Genomic DNA, 27,167 nt, shown 5'->3' on the forward strand with positions numbered 1-27,167 from the left:
TGAGCCAGTGAAAAATGGAACCACGACCATTTACAGTCGTGCACATCCTTGTCCCCCTCAATTCTGTCCCGGGGTCAGTCTGGTGTTGGGGTGCACACCTCCACAACTCGCTACGGTCTCTTCTGGGCTCTGAGGACTGAGCCAGGCACAGCAGTGTGTTCAACCCTGGGTAACTCGGGTAAGTCCCACAATTTACCTGATGAAGTCAGCTTTATAAATGGTAAAGCATGGGTTTAGGTGACTTTACGCTATTTAGCACTCCTGTTAGACAAGTTCGGAGAAATCATATGAGATTGGAAAATGTTTATGTAGAAAAATTCAGCATCCTCGTGTATTCATTTACCTTAACAAAGAAAACACAATTTGCTGGGAATTATCCTTACCCAACATCTTTCCAGTAACTTTGATTCAGGTCGTGGGAGCACGATCCATTAAAGCAGCACTATACATCTTTTCATAGCAGTACAGAAACCGATATGAGGAACCCTAATATATAACCCAACATCAGCCTCAAGCCCTGGCCAGCATCCTGAACAGATGCTGCCCAGAACTACAGCTGCAACAGGCAAATATCAGTTACACATCTCCGTAGGCTCCACACAGGCAGGAAGGAGAGATCTACTTTACTCATCATCATTTATAAAAATCAATATATTCGCCTTTGGCTGCTGTGTACCAGAACCATATTAGCTGTCAGTGCCACATACACAGCAGCACCACTTCATGTTTAAATGCATTGTTCTATAAAATAAAACTTGAGCAAGAGAAAGGTACTATCCATTAAAATATATCACAGCAAACTGTTACTGGAAGAGATGGACAGAATAAAAATGTTAGCGACAATGCTTGAGTTAAGAAACACATGAAAGCATAAATCCAGCAACACTAAATTTTGATCTGAATTATATTTAAATTATGTTTTTCTTTGAAGCTGTTTATGGTACTTCAGCAGGCCCTTCACACGCACTCCAAGAAAAGCCAGAAAAGCAGAATATTATTGTGAGCAGATCCAGTAACGGTGCATGCAACTGATTTGTTGTGAATTATTTCTGAGAAGACTACAACTAAGTCCTACATTTTAGCTTTATCAAATAGCAGACAATTACTCATTTGGCAACGGGAAGCCCAATCAGTGTTTAGTACAGCCAATTCCCACAGCTCGTTTATTGTCATCCTTTGGTTTTCCCTGACTAATTTGAGACTTCATCCTATTCTCGCAAATGACTGTAACAAACTCATGATGATTTCAAAGGTATTGCAGTCTATGAACCTTCAGGTAGGAACCCCTCACTGTATTCATCTGTGAGGTACCATCTGTAGATGAGTACATAATTAATGTCATCTCTGTTAATACCATCATCAAGTAGTGTTTATAACCAGCTGGAACTCGGTGAAGAAGATGAAATGACGGTGTTTCAGCTGTTGGAACCACACAAAGGCTGCAGGACTGGTGCCAAGGTCCCTCCATCACGGTTGTGCGATACCAGTGTAGCTCCACACTTGATGGTTGCTGCAGCAAAACTCAGAGCAGGACTGGGGCTGCAGTAAAATAAACAATGCTCTCGGAAAAACTTGGATGCAAAGTACTTCTGTTTCATTGACACTCCTGCTTTGGGATGACATTCAGAAGACCCTTGGGTCCCTGCACAGCTATTCAAATTATAGAGAAGGACTAAGCAAAACTTTGCTTCTTTATGATACAATTTTTAAGATGGCTTTCCCAGCTGCTTAGCTGCTGTAGGTTCACAAAACAGTACCTCCAGCTTTTAAATCGTACACGTCTACGGCCTGAACTGTACCAGCCAGCTCTCCAGCCAGCAGTATAACAGAGTTATGACCTTTGAGGACCAGAAGATGACCCATGGACTGAGCTGAGTTTGGGCTTGACTGTGTGGTTCAACTAGCCTTAATGAGGTTTGGCACCTACAGCCAGGACACTCACGGGAAGGTCTGCTTCGGTAGGGCACGGATGTTTCCAGTTTCCCTCTGCAGAAGCCCAGCTTTGATTTAGGCCATGAAGTAACTGTTTGCTCCTTGCATGCACTGGCAACCATCAGGTCTTTGACCAGTCTTTAGGATTTGCATGAGCATTTCAGGATCTGGGGCAGAATGCTTGAGCTCAGGATGAAAAAACTTTTAGGCATTATACAGACTGATCTGCTCCTTTAGCATGCTAAAAGCCATAAAGGAGTTACAACCTGCTTTTGCACATATAGCTCTGTTTATTTTAGTAAGTGATTGAACACTCAAAAAAATAATTTAAGTCCATTCAGCAACATGAGCATTAACAGTCCAAAATGGATTTTGAAGAAAAAATAAAATTTGGAATTAATAGTATTCCTAGTGTGTTGTTGCTAAAACACTGTCCATGAATTATTCATTTCTGTTAAGAAAGCACTACTTTACAAAAGGGCTAAAAGCTCAGCAAAGAAAGAACACCACTAATCCAAATATTAAGCTTTTTCTGTAACATGCTTTGATCTCTGAAATCCATCTGAAGGAATCACTTTATGGAAGTTAAGAGCTTTTTTTCTTTTTGACCTTAATGAATTTGATTCAAATATACATTATGGCTCTTGAATCTTAAAGACCATTAGCTGTGTGTCTAATGCACATCAGAAGCCTGGGAAATAATGTCACAAGCTTATTTTGAATAAAAACTTCAATGCATTTCCTCATGTCAATATTCAAAGGGTTTATAATATCATAAAAAGTTTAAAAAGGTCCTAATCCTTTCACTTTTTTGTATGCTGGTGAGCACTACTGGCTATAGAAAACCTCACTGAAGTTACTGGAGTCACACAAGTATTAAGGGGCCTGTGGATACAAGATGGAGACAGAAGCATGTGCTAAATTATGAAAAATAGTGTTTTTTCTTCAATGGGATATAATTATGTTACTAAAAGTAACTTCACCAGAGGATCTGTATTTAGTTAATTAACTTTTTCTTAAGAGTCCTGTAACTCTCCCCAGCTCTTTGCTAGCGCTATATATTCCTCTTCTCTCAGGGGTTAATGTTTCCTGCAACTGAAACCTGATAGTTTGAATTAATAAAATAATCCTCCAGGAATCTGTCTGCTTGTTTCCTAAGTTGTATTTTTCACTTTATAGCACTTTGAAAACAACCTTCTTTTGTTCAAAAAACCCGGCACCTCAGGACCTCGAGTGTCCAAAATCACCTCCGAAGGGCTCGGTGCAGCTGGGGGAGACCTCCGGTCTCTGCTCCCCTGCTCGGGGGCTGTGTGAGCAAACACGGGGCTGGGGGTCCCCTCTGCCCTGCGTGGTTGAGGTGTGGGGGGGGGGCACAGGAGGAGACTCACCGCCGGTGCCACATGTGTGGGAGCACTGCGACCAGGCCGACCACGCCGAGAGCCGGCAGTCCACCGCGCACCCCACCACGCACCGGCTCCTCGTCGGCACGGGCTTCTCCAGGCGAAGCTGTGAGATGACAAGGAAACACAAGCGTCAGCCTCCCCAGGCCCCCGGCCCCCTCCTGCCGCAGCCGGCCACTGAAAAATGGCCGCAACCCCCGTGGGGCACCGGCATCGCCGCTTACGGGGAGTTTTCCCAAGGGTGCAACCGGTGATAGTGGTTTCAGCGTTGAGGCATTTCACGTCTAATTGTCCCTCAGTGTTTGGGTCTTACTCTGAAAGGACAATCCCCAAATCCTGGTAGGGCACGATGTCCCCGGTCACCAGCTTTGCTGGAGCCACTGGGATGGTGCAGGGTTGGCAGCCGTGCCCCACGCATTTTGAGTTGAGGAGCGATGCCACCCGGTAACGCCCCAGGGATGCTTTTGCTCCCCAAACCAGCACCGGAACACAACTTCTCCACCATCTACAGATGATGTCTTGGGGCGGATCAGAAGGCACCGGCTTTCTGGAAACAAGAGGAACCCCCTGGCCGTTCCCCGGCCCCCGTCGTGCACGCGCGTGTGCCGTCCTCACCCGCTGGCAGAGCTGCGTGCTGACGGTGGCCCCGTCGCTGCGCCGGCAGCTGAGGAGGCGGCGCCGCTCCCCGCGCCCGCAGGTGGCATTGGCACCCAGCTGGCACCCGCTCCAGCCTGCGACACAAAGCACAGGATCCAGGTCACGGCCCCCCAGTCCCGTTTTCACACCTTTTTTTTTTTTTTTTCAGGCGGCACCGCGGGTTTAGCTTCCCCTAGCGCCGGCGCTTCCCCGCGTCAGGGCAGCCCAACCCCAAGAATAACCCACACAAAAGAAAGTTGCTCTTAAAACCGAGCAAGTCTTGGAGGAGAAACCGCTTGCCTTTCACTCAGATATCCCCTTAATGAAACTGGTGCATCAGAGTGCACAAAAACTGTTAAACACTGATAAAGTGTATCAGTTCAACCCAGTTGGTGTGTTTACAAGACTGTATTGTCTGAAGTAAAATTTCACTTTGATAAAGTAGCTGGAAAAGTTTCTGAAGAGTAACTCTGGTTTAACCTATTTCATGTTCCAAGGCAAAGCTTTCCATTAATGAAAACTAAGCTCTAATACTCATGAAACAAAAACAGTATTTCTGGTAGAAGAGAATTCAGATCTTATTACTTGTCTGAAATTATGATGGTCAGAATACAACTAAACTGAAATAAGCCTTAAAACACCATTTAAAATGAGCAAAAAACATAAAGCAAACAACTAAAATTTCCATACGCCACCAACAAATAGGAAGCATATGAGAAGAAAACTTATTACTTTGTGTCTTCCACCTCTGATAAACATGAACATGCATTTCTGAAATGTGATGATAAAAAAGGCATCATCCTGCTGCCTGTGTTTCTAGGGCTTATTTCAAATGGGCTGAGTTTATATTCAGATATTTTATCCTGCTTTGTTCTCCTTTCCTATCAGCCCCCAAACTCCTCTTAGATCTCACCTAACTCTGCCTTTCTCACTTATCTGAGCTGGTCAAAACAAAAGGAATTTTTCCTTTTTTTTTTTTTTTTTTTATTTTTTTATTTTTTTGTTAGTTTGTTTGCAACAGATCTAAATTGCTTCTGAGGTCTTAAATAATGCATTTTGCTCTGAATATCCTATGCCCATTCACATAATCCATATTTGCCTTCAAACCAGCTTTTTGTTGGTATTATTGGCTTCTCCAGAATCACCCAGATGATACTCTTTTAACTGGAGTTTTGTAATTAATTCTGTTGCTAACCCACCAAAAAGAAGAGGTCCCATTTAGCCTGGTTTATTTCCAGTGTACCTGCAATGACAACTTAAATTAAAAATTGTGCATTTGTCCACTAACCTGTGGACACAAAAAAATGCAGGCATGTAATTAGTGAAATCAGTGATGTCTACACATAACTCTTTTAATGTCAAGGCTTTAACCAACACTACAAGCAAACATAACTAAAACACAACTGGAGAAAGCCAGTAAGGAGCTGAATCTTTTATGCAAAGATATTTGGAAAAGCAGCACATCAATTTCATATATGTCGTAACTTGTGTCACTGCCTGTTAAGAGCATATTAGAAAGTTATACCTACCTGTTAGATTGTACTGATATTGGAAGCAATTTTGGTTAAGAATACATGGCTTCATCTGTGAATCTTCAGGGCAGGGCTTTGTACTGACAGCAGACCTCAGCACTTGTCGAGTTCGGGTTTGCATAATATTCGGATCGCACACCTATATTCAAAAGTGATGGACAGTACAAGAGACCTGAGTAAATCATACAGACACCAACCGCCTGGGGTTGTTACATGCACATCCACGGCCATACCGAGCTACGATACAATCATGCTTCTGTTCTAAAGACAATTAAAAGCATAGGAAGGAAATGTGGTTCAAAGGTAAGAATCCAATATTACTAAAAGTCATCTTTCGTTCACCCTGATTCAGCTATTTTAGGCACTCCTACACTATTTATTTCCAAAAGGATAAAGACTGTGCCATTTTCCTGTGCTCTACTTACCACCTCTTTCCAAGACTTGCAGTAAAATGCCATTGTACTGAGTAATGGGACAGGATTTCTGGCACAGTTAATGTGTTTTTAAGTAATAACTGATGTTACAGCAAAGTTTTCATTTCTAGGAAGGACATTCATAATTGCATATCACTTATGATGATGATAACAAGATGGGGTGACCCTCCAAAGTATGCGATACAAATACTGATGTCCAGCTGCCTATAAACCAGGATTTGCTTGTTTACATTTTCACATGATTACGAACCAACTGAGGCCAGCCTTCATTTGTGTTTATGCATCACAGGCACAAAAACTGTTTGTTTTTAGCTGCTACCCATCCTCACTCTCTTAGCACTGTGGCATGGGGCTATTTTCCTTTCCATTTTGCTGCAGACTTAGCAACAGTGACTGAATGCTTTCAGCCTTGCAAGAAACATCCCCTTTAGGTAGAGGAAAGCACCTCCCCATCCCCACAAATCTCCTCCTGCAGCCTCCTGCTGCCTCCTGCTTACCCCTCCTCTGCAGTGCAAGAGAGCTCTGCTCTTTGGGTGTCACACGGAGGTGCCAGCTGGCTCTGCCTACGCCTTTCTTAAGTTTTTCCCTTGGTTTACTTAAATCGGGGCTATCGCATCGGCACTGGCTGGGCCATGGGGAACGCGGTGCTGCTGCCCCAACACTGGCTGTCGCATCCACGTCTCATGCCAAGGGGAACTATTTCAGGAGGAAAGAGTCGTGGCACCAAAGATTAAACGCCTGTGACACCAGGCAAAGCTAAGGTGAAGAGTACTAAGGATTGCTGCTTTGTCTCATTACGTGAAATCACAAAAACGTCTAAATAAGCTTATTCTGAAGCGCAGGTGATTACAGGAATATGTAATAGCCATTTCAGCTGCAAGACTGGGACAGAAAAGCAGCCCCAGGGGAAGGGACTCTGACCTGCTGAAACTCAGTAGAATTTTCCCACAATCCAGTACCGCAGGAATGGGTGCATGGAAATGGTTGCAGCAAACCTAATGGAAATAAATCCTTATTAAAGGTATTCACGGCCATTTACTGAACAAGATGACCTATTTAATTCTTAACAGTCTCTCATTAGGACTAAAGATTGCTCAGGAACTGCAAAGAAAGCCAAAAAATCAGTGTACGTAGAAGTAAGTTTTCATAAATGTTTGGGAATTTAAAACATGTTTTTTCTATAGAGTATTTTAACTACAAAAAATGACTAGCATTTTAAAACCTCAGGCTTATTATCATGCAATGAACTGCCTGAAAACACTGAACCCCGCACAGGTGAAAGTATGGATAATTCCTGTATTGTGAATATTAAAGAGAAATCTAATGGCATTGCAGCATAAATCTAAATCTCAGACTGCTGTAAACTGGATTAGTTGCACAGGTGATACCATAACAAAACAGAATAAATATCAGGACAAATAAGAAAAAAAGTCTGGTCCAGTCTTAAAATACATTGTCAGGGCCTATTTTCCTTACGCTTACACTATGTGAAGGAAATTCTATTATGTTCTTATTGTCGACATTCACCTTGTCAAATCATTTTAAATGGTAACCTTATTTGAATATCCGTGGTCATGTAAAATACACAATTGTCCTTAATTATCTGAAAATTAAACCCATGCTAAGTGTTTACCAATAGTTTACTGCCTTTTCCACAGCTAATCTGATTGCTCATCCCCACAACTAACACTAATAACTTAAATGATTTGCCAATAAAGCAAAACAAATTAAGAAAATCAAAGAAGGTATCTCAGTAGCTACTCGTAACTAATGTTTCTCTGTGTTATGTTACCAAAGGGAAAAAAATCAATGAATGCTGTGAAATAAGTTAAGTCTGTGCCCTCTCGAAAATACTTGCTTTTGCTCCTTTCAAAATAAGAACCTGCGGACAGAAAATATGCATCATTTGTAGATAAGTAATTTCTTCTAATAAAATTGTATTTTTTCCCCTCATCTAGCATGCACCCCCATTGTGCTCGATTACAGGGCATTGACGCAGCTCAGCGCTGTACGTGCAGCCATACAGCCACCCAGAGTTCCTGGCTAGCAGGACCACTTTCCCTCTCAGATGTTCTCCTGGTGGGTAGCAAACCAGTTTAACAGCCGTGACTCAAACAGGTCAAAGTCTATCTTGTGCTTGCCAGGATCCAAATAAATGACTGGTTTACTGCAGCTCTGAAGCTGGCGTTCTGACTGCACTGATGAGCCATGTTGTTCTGAAGCCAGAGCTCATGTGATAAGCTCCCCACTTTCACCAGTTTTGAATAATAAAGAATCTCTGTAGGAAAAGTGTTCATTTAATCAAGCTGAGTACATGGGAAACAGGCAAAAATTCAAAGTCGGCAAACTGTAACTAATATCCTGTAATATTATTTGTTGAATTTCTCTTTACGTCAATTGAGAAGTCAATTTAGTTTTATAATTGATTTTCTGGCCTTACTCTTTCAAGTTAACTATGTAAAAAATTGAGCCAAATATATATGGAACTGAATAAGCGGCAGGAGGGAATGAGTTGCAAAGAAAAAGATGAAAGCTGGGATTTTCAAAGGAGCAAGAGGGAGCTGAGTATCCAGCTACCCTGGAATCTCAATAGGCTTGGGCGCACAACTCTTGCAGGACCCCTCCAAAATCCCAGGCTGGAAAAATTAAATATTTACGGTGTGGCAAATGTTGAGAAATGGCTTGGCAGACTCAAAGTCATTAGGGGATGTGAACAGTGAAAGTTAAAGAAGAGAGATTGTTTCCAGTGGGGAGATGCTGACAGTATTAACAAGCAATAGCAAAGAGAAGTGTGTAAGCTGCATAGCAGGAGGAAGATATTGTGTCACCATTGTCACCACTACCATCAATACTAATGGTATGTCCAGAATTGGGATCTTAAAAAGTGCTGAGAGAAATAGCAATCACTGTCAATGGTAAATTACATTTTTAGGAGTTAGGATGGAAACGTCAGTCAGTAATATTATAGAAAAAGCGGCAAAACAAATAAACATTACTTGAGTAATTAAAGTAAAAAATTATCACAAAATTAAGATTTGGGCAATGTTATGGAAGGGGTTGATTCTGAATATTCTCACACATGAAGAAAATGACAAAAACAACTTGACTGTTCAAATACTCTTCCATATGAAATAGTGAAGGTGCCATTCAGTTACATGGATCAACACTGGATCTGCTCTATCCCACAAGGAATCCAAGTTTCTTATCACAAGCATACATGAATCTACAGTTTGGGGGGTTTTAAATAAATAAAACTCACTGTGATTCAGCAATCCTTTACTGAGTAGCTTCACTTAAAACCCCTCTCTTCCCACTGACTGGATGCTATACTTTCAAAGACATTATTTTACTTCCTACGGTTCTATTAATAACTACTACTTCCACTGATCATAGATTAAGCTTTTTTAAAATTATTTTTACATTAAGTCAGCTATTACCTCCTGTAAGGTAATCACAAGTGGTTTGTGCTCAGCATTACCCAACACTTGCTCTACAGTGGAAGTACAAGGAAAGAGACAAAGGGGCACCCAACAACACTGTTAAGAGAAAGGAAGGTACATACAGTGGAAACTTTACATAGTGGGAGTTAAACTTTACTTTTATTTTTGAGATCATCTCTTTATGGTCATGCTACTTCTTTTTATGCTTGTGGATATAAATCCTGCAACTAGTTTCCATAGTTGGAGAATTTGGTATGCAACAATGGGGTAGAACTGGGCGTAACAACAAATCTCCTTACGCAGAAATTGAAAGCCAAGGTGATAGATTGCAATGATTTATTAAGAAACATTTAGGCAGTGCCAAGGCCAGGTGATAGTTGAACTGAGCACAGTGCAGAACCCTGTGCAGGTGTTGAAGTTCCCCACACGCACAGAGCTCGCTGGTCCATGCTGGGGTCCAGGTTGAGCAACTCTTGCACAGACCTCATGTAGAGGAATGAGAAAAAGAAGGTGGGGTGAAATTCAGCCTCTTTCTTGGGTCTTGGCTCCAAGGACATCTCCAGTGAACTGCAGTAAGAGCAACTCTGGAGATCTGGCACCTTCACCTGATCGTTTCAGGAAATTGAAGCACTGCCAGAGCGCTACCAGGAAGGACAAATAATTCTTTCTGCAGCTTGGGGACCACCAGAGTTTAGTGACTGCTTAGCAAGTGCAAAACTTTTGTCCAATTTCTGCCTCTATTCTGGACAACTGAAACCCACTTCCGACACCACCCAGACTAGAAGTAGATTAAAGATTTATGGATCAAAGAAAAACGATGAATATGGGTGCCGACTGGCCACAAATATGAGAGGAAACAACTCCTAAGAAACGGAGGTAGCTGTGATTCACAGAGGTAGAAGGTCAGAGGCCTGGAGAACTCTATGTGCCTTCAAGGTTAGGTGCCAACTCAGTTTGGCAGTTAAGTTTTACAGACTATGTTGTTTGTCGGATTTAGTCCAGATTCTCTCTTGATGTCTGTAAGCAACACGGTGTGTAATTCAGGCATGTGTTTCCTTTGGAATCGGTGATAGGAATGGAATTAATTCCTGGATGGAAGTAATAACGGTGACCTATCTCAGGTCACATATTGATAGCTCACAGCAGGAGGACACCATACACAGACACTGAAAGTTTCTTTATGTGTATAACTATACTGTCCCAAACTACTTTATTGTATAAATTTCACCATTTCCATTATCCTTTTCTATCATGTATGAAAAAGTTGAGCTAGAGCTAGGGATCTATAGGCCAGATTATATAAACCACTACAGAAACAAAATATTCTAAAGCCATGAGAGGTAAATAAAATGTTAAAGTAGGAATGAATCAGTTTTTCCCAAAGGACCATCTAGTAATTATAAAAGCCATCATCTTGATTCTGTGGAGGAATTCTTGGCACTATTAACTGTCCCATTTTTTAATATTCCTTTTAGCCAATCACATTTTTCTATCATGACCACTTGCCACAATTTTAATCTAACATAAAAAGTGAGGGACACAAACATACACAAAAGATATATCCAGCCTTCGCTCCAGACAATAACAGAACAGACAAAGCACATAAAGTTTGTTCTGGAAGAGAAGAATAATAAATAAAATAAAACTGGGAGGTTATGAATGCTAAGTTCCAGAGTAAGAGCTGTTAACATATCACACATTAATATAGACTATTAGATCTTCTTTGTGATGGATTTTAAAAGCTGTCCATTGATCTAGGCTTTCATATGCATCATAATTGTACAGCACAAAGGTTGCAACCCATTAGAGAGACCTTTAAGCTGTTTAATTTATCAAACAGCTTGTATAATGCATACTGCACTATAAATAGCTGGCCACATTATATTTAACTGGCTATTCATACGGAAACATACAACCTCAAACTAAGGTAAATGCATTGGCAGCAACAGGATTTGACTATTTTTAACAGTGCAGTGAACCATTATATTGTTCATGCCGATGTGGATGTTTTGTAACAATTTAACAAGCCATTTACAATAACATGAGCAGTCTTTTGAAATGAAAATGGATTTGCATAAATTTTCTTTCTGAGATGCATCTCAAAGGTTCTGAAATCTTATCTGCCTCCACATAAAAACATTACTTTTTTAAAAATTACTGTTAATTAAGATGAATTAAAATAAAACAACAAATCTAAAAAATACAGCAGTTATCAACTTCTTGATAAAGCTATAAGGAAAATTCAAGTCACAACTATGCATAAGGAGCAGTGCATGTTCTTCCAAAAACCCTTGGACCAGCATAAATCTCATGCTTGACCTGAATAAATTTCCTCTCCGGCTAGAAATACAACTCTGTGCAAGCCTCATTCTTCAATCCATCCTCCATACCACAGGTCCTCTGCCAAACCTACATATAAAGGCACTAGTTGTGATGAAGACTTTGGCAACACGTGCAGTGAGCCCTAGTGTCTACAAGTGTCCACAATTTCTCTTCCAGTCGGCATTTCCAAACCACCATGACTCCACCTCAAATCTACAATGGTCCTTGCAAAACCTGAGAGTTAGGTCTATTGTCTGGTGCCACTTTTAATACGATCTGTTGTTGCAATATTACACACTCATACACACACACTCTCCCTCCCTGCAGATTCAAGCGAATAACTACTCAATTGTCATAAGTCCTGAGCACTGTACGTTGTTGTTGATCCATGAGGAAAATACTCACTGAAACAGAGACAGCTGTTCTCACTCACGAGACATGTAACCTCCTATAATTAACTAATTTCAGACCTCTTGGAATTAGCTGCTAGAAATGCCAACAGCTGAGGCAAACAAGGAGGCCACTCTGATGGGCTACAGAGGCTGTGACAGCTATCCACATGACGGAGAGCTAACAAAATAAATTTGAGGTAATTATTTCAGGGACTTGTAACACAACTCGCATCTTAACTCTTTTTAAGAATGCTTTGATGAATTCAACTGAAGTCAATTAATTACATTTCCAAGTCAGATGAATACAAAGTCGAGATGCTGCAGAAAGTGCATGTTATTCGATCACTGAATATGTAACAGAGATGGGAGCATTTTGGTTTCCAGATTGTTTAGCTGGGTCTTTGAGCAATCAAGTGATGATGTCTGACTGAACATGCTATTGTAGCTGGAACGAATACTAAATCTGTGAAGCAAAATGTAAGTCAATCTAATTTGCTTATGATTATTTTTTCTAACTAGCAATCTTCAAACTGTTATTTTAAATGGCTTTAAAGCCTTGATATTTAAGTTACATGGATGTTACTGAGTGACAAAGAAGGAAACTTTATGAGCCAAAAACCAGTCTTCAATCAGAGGGAAAACCATTCTGAATTTACTTCTCACAATAGAGAATGTGAGAAAAATAGGGAAGCTTTAAATCAGTAATTACGAGTTTCTTGAATCCAGTAAAGAGACAAACCTCAAAAGTAACCTCAAAGTATTACATTTCAGACAGCTGCACTTCTGGGTGACAGCAAAGTGCCATTAGAGGAAATATTAAAATTTAGCTTTGTGTAGCAGTATTAAATAGCACTATAATCAAGATGCAAAAATTGCGGTTCAGTTGGAAAATACACATAGAAGAATTGTGGGAGCATCTGAAATTGCAAAAGACCACCCTAGAAACACAAATATTTAAAAGCAAAAGGAAAATGAAGCCAAAAAAAGGTAGAGCAAATACAATGTTTTAACAGAAAGAAGTATTGAAGAAAACATTTCCTACTGACAAAGAAGTCATCACCTTTATGACCCATTGATTTCAACATGATTCAAGATCATTTACCTTCCTGAAAGTGGAAGATTCACATGGGAAGAGTATTGCTACAAGATAAAACCAAGTAATACCCTAGAAAGTATTCAGAGTACAATGACATATTGACAGAAGGTACACCAGATAATCTAAAAGGCCTTTTTATATTCAGCTGATAAGAGTTAGTTATTCTGCCATCAGGATGAATTTATTAGCAACGTTATAAAAGATGAGTAGAACACCAAAGCAACTGGAGAAGAATTCTCACCTGAACAAAATCTTAGGTAAATATCTCAAATCAAAGAGCTACTGGGGCAAAGATGAGGCTGAAATTGTGATTGTTCATTTCTTACTAACTAGAATTTGTCAAATTTCATAAATCCTCTTTATTCCCAGCAAGCCAAACATGACCAGAGATACAGGAAGATTTCCCAGAATACTCTTTGGCAACTGCCTCACAAGAGTGCTATGACTAAAAGAGTGCCAATTATTTTGATATGAAATGTAAATGTGCTTGAAAAAGAGCAACCAGGTTGTATGGTTTTGCTTTTTCATTGCAATATGATGTGATCCTTCAATTTTTTCAGATTACTTGGGGAAAAGAAAGGAGCCATACTTAGAAAACATATTTTTGGTAAATATTCAAAAAGGATTTCATGCATCCTCAGAAGACAGGCATTTATTTCCAGTTTGGCATGAGTCAGAAACCATGCATACGTATATCACTGAGCAAAATTCCCTCAAACACAATTAAATAGGCAGCCCTAATGAGAAAGAGGTTCTATGCACACAAACTTACTGATATGTTTTTTGGGCTCCATGGGAAGATGTTTGACACAAGGCTGGAAGCACAGCAGGTCTGACCAAAAGAGTTAACATGAGATTTAGCTTCAGATGCCGACTTCTGTATTTGGGTGTCTATATGTTGGGTGTCCATGCAAGGTCCAGACTCAAGCTCTCACTTGCAACCAGTGGAGCTATTCAACCAACCGCATGTAGCTCTTCCCTTATAGATGAAACAGGATCCCCCACAGGCTCCATCACCTTTGCAACTCCACTGACCTTGCCCATCAGTTTGCGGGCATTCTCAGTGACTACCTTTTCCAGTGGTGACTCAGGAGATGGAGGGTTGCATTAATTATCCTGGTGCTGGCATTGCCTCACTCCTGGCCACCATGTTCCCCTCAATCCCTGCTCCATCACACCAGTACCCCTACACATACTGAAGATACACCACCATCGTGGTACAGCCGTTCTGCACTTACAGCAAGCCCCGCTTGCCCCAGAGATGTTAAGCACGTGCATTCCTGGGAGGGACCGTGCTGTGTGGTCCTCTCTCAAAATCAAACACAAATAGCCAGAGTAGCTATAAAAGGGAGACAGCACTGCTGTAAACTCGTCAAAGGGAGGGTTTTATCTGTCCATAAAACTTCAAGCTGTTTATTGCCTTGTATCTGGGCAGAACTATTTAAACACATGCTCCATCAGCACACAGTCATCTCAGTTTCACAACAAAGCCTTGCAGAACAGCTTGTGAAAACATATTGTTCAGTTAATTGTGTTGGCATACAGATGCCCTCACATTTATGAATTAACATCTACCGTGGCAAAAGGATGTACAAGTAGACACAGGGACTGTGGCACTCAGCCCTGCGACTGCCAAGAGATGTGCTGCCTGATGGAGTACAGCCCACAAGCTCTGGGTATCCCTTTCCTGCTTTGTGGGCTACAGAGGCTTCACTACTGCCAAAAAGGAACCTTAAGTCAAAAGCTCAGGGTGTCTTAAGGACACTAGGGTGCTTAAAGCTTCAAGGATTCCTTTGTAACCAACTGTCTGCCACCAAGGCACCTGAAAAACACCGGATGGCATTGAAGATCTCTGCATTAGTTTACTGCATGCTAAAATGAAGAAAATATACCTCTGAAAAAAAGGTCGATGGCAAAGAAACAGCCCCAACCAAGCCTCTGTATCAGTTGCAGGAGTGCTATACTTCATCAAAACTATGTTGCTCAGGAGGAGGTGAATGCAGGAAATGAAACACAAGATTTTATTTGACATGTTCTTACCGAGTATATTGATACGCTACACAAAATATTATGGAAGGAAATTACCTGTGTCAGCAGTAGTATAAATACCTGTCCAATAACCACTCAGACTTTTGATAATGGCCCTGTTAACACAGGGGCAAGGTATATATGTTTGTCACTTAAATAGATCAAGCAAGTCTATTAAAAAAAAAACCCTGAGATTAAACCTGGCACCTATTTCAACACCGATCAGAGAGAAACAATAGGTTTGAAATGATATGCTTTGAGGCCAGAGAGTTTTCACAAGACAGAATTTGCAGCTTCTTTCCATCTTGCACACTTAGGAAAACGCAGAGCACTTGGCAGTGCCTTGAATCCCTGCATAATTCACAAAGTTTTGAGTATTTTGTGACATGACAAATTGTTCAGTCATCTTGCTGCCATGCCCTTCTGTTGCCGTTGCCTCAAATCTTCCCACAAGGTTTTGAGGAGGAGGAGACACTGGACAGAAATAGCGTCAGCTGGGAAGGGAGAGCTGTCATTCCCTCAGGCCTAAGACCTGTCCAGAGGAGTGTCACCACCACAGTTTACCAGCATGACGTTATGGCAGTCATGCATCACTCACAGAGCTCTCCCTTGCAAATAATGCCTAACACAGACAGCCCTTACTGCAGCTAGAATACTGGTCCCTTTATCTACTCTACTTGTGTGGGCCCTCTCCTGTAGATCAAGCGGAAGGATGTGTTGAATCAACTGTCACAGTAATAACTATGTATTTTACTAACTAACTTTCTATAGCTCAGTCTCTGTAGAAATATAAGTATCTCCAGATTCAACCATGCTGGCAGGATCCATTAAGCCTGACTTCCCTCAGAAAATAATTTACTCTGTTAGAAAATAACTGTCTCATGAAATGGCTGAAGGATGGAGAAGACCAACGTGTGAGGAACGTTGCCACAGCGACACAAGCGGCAGAGCCTACCTGTGGACACTTGCTCCACTGCCCCCAGTCAGACACTGCACACTCACTGGGACAGTACAAGCTACACTTCTGCATCATATCTGGGATTTCAGCCTGATTACACAGTGCGTTGGGCACAGTCTCCCCTCCGTGGTCCTCAGCAGTACTCACACACCTACACAGAAAACACATTTTCATCAGAGGATCATCAGCGTACTACAGACGTGATGGATATCAACAGGTCTGCTTGACCCCATACAGGACACTGTAGCTATATGCAGCACAGCTTGTCAAAAAGTAGAATTAATCATGTTAATGTAAATCAAAACCAGCTACATGCACAACATGCTTTTGTTACACACAGATTTCAATAACTACTTTAAATAAACATTTAAAACTTCACACAGAGGGATATTAACTTTGATCAGATGACAGATGAGCAAATATAAAATGACAACCAGCAAGAACAAAACCTTTCTGTTCCTGTTAGTAACACTGGAACGTTTGAAAATAACTCAGCATTTCTCCATGCCTGGGGAACGAATATTTACTAATAATGAACGCCACCCCGGTGTGTGCAGTGCTATTACTTGGGGAAAATGTTAGCAAATCAGAATATGGAGGCTCTGCACCTCAGAGGGCTTTATGTATATATGGCATTTAGGTTGAAAAATTCCATTTAAACATCATGCCTTCTTCCTGAAAGACGTCTTGATCATAGCACAAGGCTGCATCTCTAAGATGCTTTTCCTGTAAACCATTGCACATAAATGCGTGTTTCTTTTCATTTGAAATACTCCGGACTCAGCAACATACTCACTGTCAGATGGCCAGATATCGCAGCTTTATGCAAGTATGTATCAGCTCTTTTTAATCTAGAGTACCTGTGCTTTTGATTTCACGCACCTGACTTTCCTCGTTTGTATTCCTTCTCCACAGTGGAGGGAATTTTGTTCACTGTTGATTTTGCACGGAGACCACGGTTCTACTACCCAAGAATACTGATTGCACTCGCTGTAGCATGGGACCGCCTCGTACACCTGCCAGGAGAAAGAATCAAAACTGTTCATTTGAACTATCCAGGTTAGCATCTCTGCAGAAATGCCTCAGCCAAACGCAGGGAAAAGTACACTGAAAAATATCCTGGCTTACGCTACTTATGCTAAGGGTGTTGTAATAGCTTTAAGTTTATTTATTCATTATTGACTTGCCAAGGGATTTTTAAGTATATAATAAACAGTTGTATGCATGCAGCATCTTAGGAAACAGGATAAATAACAGCTATTTCCTGCAGCCAGAAGAGGAACTCCATTAGAATTTCATTTGCTCTGACTGGTCTCGCTACAATCTATCACACATCATTCACCAGGACTGTATGTACTGCATTCTTTTCTGTTTCCAAAGGTACAAACTTAAAATCAGCACTCATTTACCTTTGCTTCTAACATATCCTTGTAAGTCATTTACCATAAAAGAATGAAATTTCATGCCTCCTACAAATTTCATTTTCATACACAAAAACTGTAAATGTTTTTTTCCCTGCAAGTAACTTATCTCTAACACATCTCCTAATCAAACACGACTGTGTATTCACCTGAACTATGATATCTATGCAGAGAGAAAATTACAGCCAAAAGCTTGATAAACATTTTTAAAAGGTGCCGGATATTCAGGTTGTTACAAGCAGCACACTGAGATATAGTACTTTAGCAGATTTTTGGGTTTAAATAAATGAATGCATCAACAGTTCCATTACAGTAATGAATAAAAATTATTTATTTTGAATCTAGTTTGTCTGCAGAAGCTGATTTGAAGATACAGTGTTCTCTCATGCTTTGTATGAAGCACGATGCGCTGCCTTGGAAAAATATAGTGCATCTAAAATTTCTTCTTTCACACACCAAGATCTCCTTGGCCTTGCTGCTGTGGAGGCGTTCAGTTCTCACCATTTAAATAAGTGTAAATCAATAGCTTTCCTCCCAACCACTCCCCAACCTCACTCCCCCACCTCTCCCCCCCCCAAAAATTAAGCCACACATTTAATAATTTTTACCTTCATTTTAAAACAGTAGATAATAACTATGTATGCTGTGGCCACAGCAACAAAGAATCCTTATTTGCAACAATTTGGAGGTGCAGGGATGAGGAGATCAAGATACCAGTCTGAAAACAAAAACGGTGCCCCACCAGAAAATTGCCTTCATATCAAATGAAAAGAAGATGACTTGCTAAAGAAAACCCCTCAGGAACAGAAAATGTCAGAAACTAATTTTAACTGTGAGTCTGTCTATACATTGTACATAGGTGTAGCAAAGAGGCAAGAGTAAGAGAAGCTCAAAAGTGCAAAATGAAGGAGAAAAGAAAGCATGAAACAGAAGTTAGGACTGGTGGGGGCAAGCAGGACATGAACTAGTGACAGCATCACATTTCATGCAGAGAAAGGGGAAAGGGAGGGGAACGAAGGGGGCAAAGGCAGTACTATGATTAGTACTGTTTGTCACACATATTATCAAGCACAAATACTTTTTCATAGTCTGTACACAAATAACATGAAAGAGCATACAAAATTTATTAGGGCTGCTACATCAGGGATGAAATACGCACAGCAATCATGTCTGGTACAACAACATCTCCCCCCCTGCAGCCTTTTGGGGGAGCACAGGAGGTGGGCGACATTTCCAGCTTTCGCTGGGCCCACACGAAGGTCCTTGAAAGATCCCAGTGCCCCTCAATCCCTCACTATGGGCTAACGATTTCGGGACACTGAGGCAGTGGTATTTGGCCTAACTGTATGATATATGGGTAGCTATGTATTGTACAAAGTGCATATAGAGGTTAAGTTTCCTAGACAGAGCAAATAGCACCACAAGTGTCACTAATTAGCTGTGGAGCCCTGCTCATTAACTGGTGTACACAAGAGCAAAGGGAGCAAGCCGGGCACGAAGTCCCCTCCTGCCCCAGCCAGCCTCTCCCCTCGAGGGAGTCACTCACTCCCGGGGAGAGTAACAATCCCTCTTTAGGCACTGCGAAGCCTTCACGTTCCCCAAAGACAGCCAGGAGATGGATGTAGAAACAGGGAGTGTTTATTAGTTTCCTGGCTCCACGGGGGATGAGGGGGGAAGCTAAAACTACACTCTGCCTGTGTTGTCTGACAAAACAGGCTGCTGTCTGCAGGAGACGATTAGTTGAGGAGGGAAAATCGTGCTTAAGGTTTGATCAGAGTTTCCCTTGTCGCAGAGGGGAGGCAAAACTGAAAGAGAGCAAAGCGCCAAACTTGGCAAGAACTGGCTGCCAGGGGACAGTGAACCTGCAGCCCAGGGGGAGACATCTCACTGGGCAGGCTTAAAGGAGGCAAAACTTATTTATTAATAAATTTATTAAGAGCTGGGTGGGTGCCTGTTTCTGCTCTTTAGACTTTTGGAGAGAAAGATGAGGTCGGGAAAGGCCGGGAGGTGACGGTGCAGGTGCTGCTTGTGCCCCTCCACAAGCACAGCGGGGCAGCTGGGGCAGGCGCAGCACAAACAGCAGCTTTGGGGATTTCAGATTCCTCTCCTTGCTCTAATTAACAACCCTTCCTCAGGGTTAGGGGATATCACTGTGAATCCCACAGGTCACGGCGCGAGCACTGCCAGCCTTCCAGCATTCACCCCCCGCCTGCCGCCAGCGGCCTCTGCCCCTCGCTTGGGCGAGACCAAGAGCTTGGAAATCCCGGCTCATTGTCTCAGTGACCTCTCATCGCTCGGCGCTAAAACCTCTTAAACCTCAGACCTCTCCAAACCAGCAAAGCCCACCTGCAGATAGCAGTAGAGGCCCAACACCAGGAATTGGCCACAACTGCATTTTGGTGGTCGAGACCTCCTGTGGCATTTACCTGATGTGACTTCTGGGTAAGAAAACCAGCAGAGTTTGGGCTGGGCTGGGATGCCACAAGAACTGAGATGTGTCTGAGGATAGATGCGAGGACAAAACAGAGATTCCATATGCAGTGATACAAATACACGTGATGTGAAGTGATACTTCAAATGCGCTCTCTCGAGAGCAGGCAGGATCGCAATAATAAATCCATTAATAGAGTATTTGTGTTCTGCTGTCTAGTTGTGTCAGGCCGGTACAATTACACGTGAAGCCCCGTCAGCTCTCCTCCTCCTCCTCCAACAGACAGACATCCTGCTCGGTGACAGAGGAGGGAGGGCACATATGACCTGATTTCCTAAGTCACTGTGCTGACACCACCGCCTGTCCTGTCTGTGAACAACCTCTCCTCTGCCCTGCACCAGCACCAAGCAATGACAGCTCCAGTAGCACCTCTGAGACACTGGGAAGGTGTAAATCACCACCATGCTTCATTTGGAGGGACAGACTACTTCTGAGCAAGCTACAACATGTATCGGTAGATTCCATTACACTTTTAAATGGGATTTAAAGAGATGCAGCATTTCCACGGGTGAAACTCTGTGGATATGCATTTTGGAAGCTGTGAATATAATTTGTGACTGTATCTTTGTGTTTAAAAACGACGGAGATGTGGCACGAATTCCTTTCCTCCAGAGGACAATGTTTTCTTTTCATTTCTCTCTCTTGGCTTGCCATCATTTGTGTTCAATCACTTCCAATTCCTCTTTTTTTGTATTTGAAAAAAAGCCCAACAAACCTTAAAGCCTTTAATTCCTATCTTTTGCTAACAGCTGTGGTACTTAAGGAGGTCAAACAGATGATGTTCTTGATTTTGCACTTTCAAAGGATTTTGGCTAAGCCTTGCTGTTCTTTGGGTCCCACCAACCAGGGGAACCTGGGATCACTTCCCACCTCCTGGGTCCATGGGAGCACCCTGTCCCGACCCTGAGCAGAGCCTGGGACTGGATGTGGCATCCTCACTCTTCACCCAACCCAGGGACCAAAGTGCCTGAGCCTGGACAGGGCTGGGATGTGCTCCCGTGGACCTCCGGCTGCAACACAGAGTGCATCCAAGCTGCCAATTAGACACAGTCCCAGCATCCTGACCCACATCACATTTTTCATCTGCTACCTCCGCTGCAGATACAGAAGTCTCTCATCCAGCTATGCCACTTCTCTTCCCAAGCACATAGACAACAGTTCCTTTGAAAATAATCTGCTTAATGCTCACCTTTCCCCAAATTTACGCAAACCCACTAGGAGAGTGCATTTACAAAAACCATCAGACTGAGCCACCTAAGACACGTACGGAGCTGTACTACCACAGTCCATCTCCTGAAGGACGGAAACTAAACAAAGACCAAGCGATGGGCACAGGGGCCCATAGTTCTGCCCTGCTCAGGGGGGAGAAAGACATTGGAAGCTGCAGACACCTGACCTGTACGGAGCTGCAGAGCTCACTACTCAGGGCACCGGCCTGGCTCCATCCCTTAGTGCCTTCCCTTTAGCCCTTTCAAGAAATAAACACAATCAAAATACTTACAGCATTTTAGGAAAGTAACTGCTTCCCTCAATTTTTATTTGTATTCACATGCTGGATTTTGGGTTCAATGAAGCAAGGGGTGAAATGATGTCTGACTGAAGTCAATGAGAGTTTTTCCACTGACTTTCATAGGATCACCGCATCACTCTTTGTACCCACAATTAGCCTGGAATATATCAACAACTAAATCCTAAAATCAAGTTGGTGGGCACAGTTCTAAATAAATTAAAGGGAAGAAGGAGAAAAGCTACTTTTTAGGAGACAAACTGTTATAGGCTTGTCCTAATAAAGGAAGCCACTCCCATGCAAACCCTGAGTCTTTGCTAAAGTATATTGATGTCAACAGTTACTTCAACAATATATAAAAAAATTAATCTATTTATTTTCTCTTTTAATAGCTGATACTTGCATGTTAATGAAAAGTCCAAATATCTAACCACCAGAGCGCTTTGGTGTGATTTATAATGTTCTGTAACTTATTTATTTAAATGTAGGTCAGGAAAAATACTGACCTTGCAAAGAACATAGAGAAACAAGCGCACTTGCTCAACTGATGTGATTCATTAAAAGAAATTCATACCTATACTTCAGGTAGATTTTCTGATGACCACCTGCAGAGTAAACTAGAATGAGGTTCAACACTTCTGAAAATCATAGTGACTTCATATTTCAGTGAACATCAAGATTTACTGTCCTTCAAGGTAAATATTGGCTCTGGTTTTCCCTCAGTCGATATTTTAGCTTTCAAGACAGTAAATATTGGTGTTCACCTCAACTAAAGTCAATATCTGCTTATTATATTAGAACAACCAAACTGATCACTATAGTATTTGCCTGAGACCCTGAGGAAAATGTCTGTGCTATTAATTTCTAATAAAAATGGGTTACATTCATTGCTAAGGTAAGTTCATTTTAGATTAGACCTAATACACATTGAAACACCCAGAACCAAGCAGATAGCAACCTACGTTTAAACTATGGAGACCATCACGAGTAACACCAAATCTAGAAAAGATCTCATATAGGAAGCAGAGCTGATTTGCTCTGGTTTGCAAAGACACTTGCTGATAAGGAAATTCAAGCGCAGATATTAAAACCACTCCTTCAGAGTCTGGCCAGCAATTTGCTCACTTTTAATACTTTTTGCATTGCTACTTTTATGTTCCCTGCATATCCAGGCTGCAAGAGGAGACATCAGTGGGATGTCATGCTGCAAAAGTGGTCCTTTCCTCCTCCTCCAGATCATGGCCACCACTTTTTAAAATCTGGACCACAGCCAGCACTCCTCTTGCAACCAGCCTGACACAAATGGATCCAGAGCACAGTAGGAAATACAGCTCCAAAGATGTCCATCCATTGTAATTACCTGCAAATGTGACTTCTATGTTGTCTCCATCTAGCTCATCTATATCTCTTTTTAGGTTGTAAGGTGCCCATACATTAACTGAATAATTTTTATAATGCTCTAATACTGGCTTCACATTCCATTTAATCCAAAACATATTATTTCTAATATTTTATTTTTTTTATTTAATTCTTTAAAACTGAATTCAAAATGGACTACTTTGTTAATTACTTAAGTGCATGTTTGATTTGGCAAATCTAAGCATGCATTTGAAAGCTTTACCTAATTAACTGTATCTGAAGGACAAGTACTTGCACATTAACAAACACTACATCACAAAAAGGACCTCATTAAAATTTTAACATTAAATAGTCCTCTTTAAAATAAAATTGATTTTGTTTCATGCTAGTTTATAGATTGATCACAATCACCAGAAATATGCTAACTGCTCACCAATATTAAAACTGACTGAACAATTAATTTTCAAGCAATTTGGATTTTGCAAAGCAGCTGTTTCACTGATGAATACTTGTCTTTAGGCATTTGGATGCTGCAAATAGCCATCAAAATTTAAAAAATATTGCTCAAGAATGACTTACAGCAGAAAAGTTTGAATAGATCAGCATATGGTAAGAATTCTAAAATAATTGGAATTCCTGAGTTTTTTATGTCTCTGGCAGATACCTGCACAAATATTCGTGAAGCAAATTCAGCGTTTTTACTTTTCATTTACACCCGAGACAAAGGAGTGTTTTTTACCTCCTTTGTGATAAGGCAAAAAAGAAAATCAATTAGACCTTTGCTAAGGTTATGAAAAGCCTCCACTGGCATTGAACCAAGTTTATAGAAAACCTAGACCTGCCTAAAACTTTGTAGCTGGCAAAAGGATGAGATCAATTTTATTCTAAGTATAAAATATGAGTTAAGAGTCAGAGCAATAATTATTATAGCACAGACAGAAAGACATACCAATTCCCAATCTCTGCCCTGCGGGCAGTATGGAAGCCCCTACAGAAACAGATCCTTCAGCATTCTCTAAGAGACTAGCTGTGGAAATAGCCTTCAAAAACACTGCTGAAAAATTATTTTCACAGAGTAGGAAGGGTAAAAACAATTATCAATCCTCTGGTTTCCCCAGCTCTTGATTACCTATTTTAACCCGACCCTCAAAACCACTCAACTTTAATCCTAATTTGCACATGAGAAAACTGAGGATGAAGAATTAAGTAATTTATCAGGGGCTGGCGAGGGAGCCCTCAGGGAGTGGGGGACTGAATCTGGAAATGCCCTATTTCTTGTTCTAACTGGATGACATCTCAGCTTAAAATCAGATGCTGAAAAGTTCAGATAAAGACATTTCAGGATGAAGCCATCAAAAAAAAGCAGCATTGTAAAATTCTGGCTGTAAAATGAGGAAAAGAAAAAGAGGAGAAATTAGGAAAGCAGCAGAGTATTCTTGATATAAAGAAATCTGGATGCTCTGCCTTCCCTCACCATGGCCTTTAGATGCTTTTACTGTATCTAGTCTTTTGCTGGACTTCACAAAATGCTCCTAGTAAATCCCTTATTTTCTTCTAATGGATGATTAAATATGTGAAGACAGATAAAGCTGTATTTCAAATTCTTAAGTGCAATGAGTGGAAAATGCCTTGTTTAAAAAATTAATTGAAGTGAGCTCTGTCGAACCCCGGTCATTAAAGTTCACACTTACAGAACTAACATGTTGCTCAGCAAGGTTTATTAATTCATATTTACTAGTAGTAAGAAGTTTTATTTTCTGTAAGATTGGTGCAGGCATTAAAAACACCAAGTTGTAATACGGCAAAGCGTGAGGGCTCCTTCCTGGAGGTTAAAATAAGAAGCTGGCATCATTTGATGTGAGAAAATAAGGGAGAATGCACATCTCCCAGCCCCAAACCTGCCTCCCTGGCTTTACTCAAGGTTTTGTCGTCACTACAGCCTTCGAGCAGCAGAACACAGCCCGGAGTATAACCCTGCAGATATCATGCAGATACTGGATATTTTTATTTCTACCTGAATTACTCAGGTAAGATAATTTAGTCTCAGAGTTACACAAAAAAATGGAGATGTTAAAGTGTGAATGGGGGATATGTGAATACAGTCACAAATGGACAGTTCCTGTGGCTCTGCTTTTTATTTTATTTTATTTTTAATTATGTTTCTTCACTCCCAAGAAAATACTGAATCTAGATGAGATATTAACAAATGTCATTTTACTATGTTGTCAAATATGGGGGTCTAAAGCAAGGCAGAAACTCGTTAGTGGGAGTTTCAGTGCATTTTTGCTGATTCCAGAAGCTGTAGGTGCTGTAGCTTCTGCTGTCTCCCTGTCACAAAGCTAGGCAAGCATAGCAAATTTGAGTAGATATAAATAAATCAATGTCCTGTGTTTCTGAAACAGCATATTTTGCTGCAGTTGAAGGATAGTTTCAGGGGTAACAAACAAATGTGGCACCTCACTGGATGAAGCTGTTATGCAGTAATAATGTTGGATCCAGTTTTAAAGAGAGGAAGGGAAAAAAAGCTGACTGATGAAGAACAACATCGAAGCCCCTTTTTACTAAATGAGAACAATAAGATAAGATGAAGACAGATTGCAACACCAACCTGAGCCTTTGTAGATGTCCATGTTAGCAGGGCATGACAAGCAGAAAGGAAAGAAAATTATATATTCATTAGTTTAGCTGCTGTATGATAATACTGTGAAGAGAAAAAAAAAAAAAAGCAGAAAATCTGCTTAAAATAAAATTGCCACAATGTAAGATTGCATTCAATTTTTTGATTTCCCCATCTTTCAAAAAAATAAAATCTCTCAAGCAGAAATCACACATTTATTTATGAGTGAATAAAAAGCATGACTGTGCTGAAGAATAAAGCGGAGTTCATTCAGCTTCATTCAGCAGTCCTCCAGGATTTCCTAAGTGTGTCTCACAATCAAAGCCTTAGGATAATAAAAAAAATCAAAAAAATCTATGAAGCTTAACCTGAAATCCGGTGAGAAACCCCACAATTACGGAATATCAATCACAACAGATATGAAAGGCTTTCAGACATTTAAATCTTAATTGGGCGGCACGCCTGGAGACGACACACAGAAGGCATGCCTGGTGGCACGCTGGCCTTTATCGGGTGGGACCCGATCTCCATGAACACCATCAATAACTCAAAGCAGATCTGAGTGCAGAAAAAATAACTAAATGATAAAAATTCAGCAACATGGACATAGAGCGCATGCCCATCCTACAGACAAGGAGGGCTGTGGGGGGGGGGTGGCTGACACCAAGACCCCCGGGGGTCCCCCAGCAGTGCAGGAGCTGCGCTATTTAAGTCCATATCAAATTGTCCTGCCGCCCACAGGCAGCCTCAGTGAAACGGCACCTGAACACCAGTGTTGGCTAACAGAGCCCGGGCAGCACTGCTCCCACTCCTCTTATCCCACTGAAACGCCGAACGAAGCCAACGCAGACGCGCGCCAGGAGCCACGGGGGCCCGGGGGGCTCTGCCCCACCAGCCTGGGCTCCCAAACCCAATCGTAGCGTTTCAGCAGGTCAAAGGCCCGCCCCAGTGGGAGAGGAGCAAGCTGCTACCAGATCCAGAAGCCGAGTCATCTGTCACATGAAATGAAATAAATGCCGGTACTAAACACAAACAGTCCCAAAGAAGCACTTTCTTTGTAGGCATCTGTACAATAAGCAATTTAAAGAAAAGACCATCAGAGCTTACTGTTAAGTTAAAAATGATGCCTCGGAGACAAAGTTTCAGCCCTAGTCTTTCCTTTAAGAGGTTTTAAATAATTTCAAGGTCTAAAAACTTCAAATTGATATTCTATCAGTTTATTTTCACATCATAAGCAAGAATGAATTAGCATGGCAGAGCAGTCACACAGTTGTCCTTACATAGTATGATCTTGGACTGACAATTTTTCCACACAGGATTTAAAACCACTTAGTCGACAAGAACAATTTGATTGATAGCGCTTATAGCCAAGAAATAGAAGAGTCTGGGAAGTGTCAGGCAGTTGAAAGTTATGTTTTCTGAAACACACTTCCATGAGACTACACCAAAGGCTGGAAGCAGAGAGAACTGCAAACTGCTCCTGGGGCTTCCCGCAGTCACGGCAAGAAACAATCCAGTTTTAGGTTCCTGCAAAAGCAGGAATTGAAATGCAAACCAGCTCATAACCTGATTGTTTCGTTAGGATGAGACTGTCGCTCTCCC

General features: G+C 41.4%; 1 protein-coding gene across 6 annotated transcripts in view; it reads right to left on the reverse strand.

Moving 5' to 3' along the window:
- THSD7B (thrombospondin type 1 domain containing 7B) overlaps nt 1-27,167 on the reverse strand; it is a 370,445-nt gene that overhangs the window by 20,911 nt on the left and 322,367 nt on the right. For all 6 annotated transcript variants that reach the window (XM_042808460.1, XM_042808457.1, XM_042808459.1 and 3 more), the window contains 6 exons: nt 25,557-25,562; nt 17,053-17,186; nt 16,168-16,321; nt 5,498-5,639; nt 3,948-4,063; nt 3,321-3,438 (listed from right to left, as the gene is read on the reverse strand). In XM_042808460.1, the coding sequence (XP_042664394.1) occupies nt 3,321-3,438; nt 3,948-4,063; nt 5,498-5,639; nt 16,168-16,321; nt 17,053-17,186; nt 25,557-25,562 (670 nt within the window). The remainder of the gene's footprint in view (nt 1-3,320; nt 3,439-3,947; nt 4,064-5,497; nt 5,640-16,167; nt 16,322-17,052; nt 17,187-25,556; nt 25,563-27,167) is intronic.

Source organism: Tyto alba, unplaced genomic scaffold, assembly GCF_018691265.1.
Source record: "Tyto alba isolate M040663 unplaced genomic scaffold, T.alba_DEE_v4.0 Super-Scaffold_7, whole genome shotgun sequence".
In the NCBI taxonomy this organism is placed as follows: domain Eukaryota; kingdom Metazoa; phylum Chordata; class Aves; order Strigiformes; family Tytonidae; genus Tyto; species Tyto alba.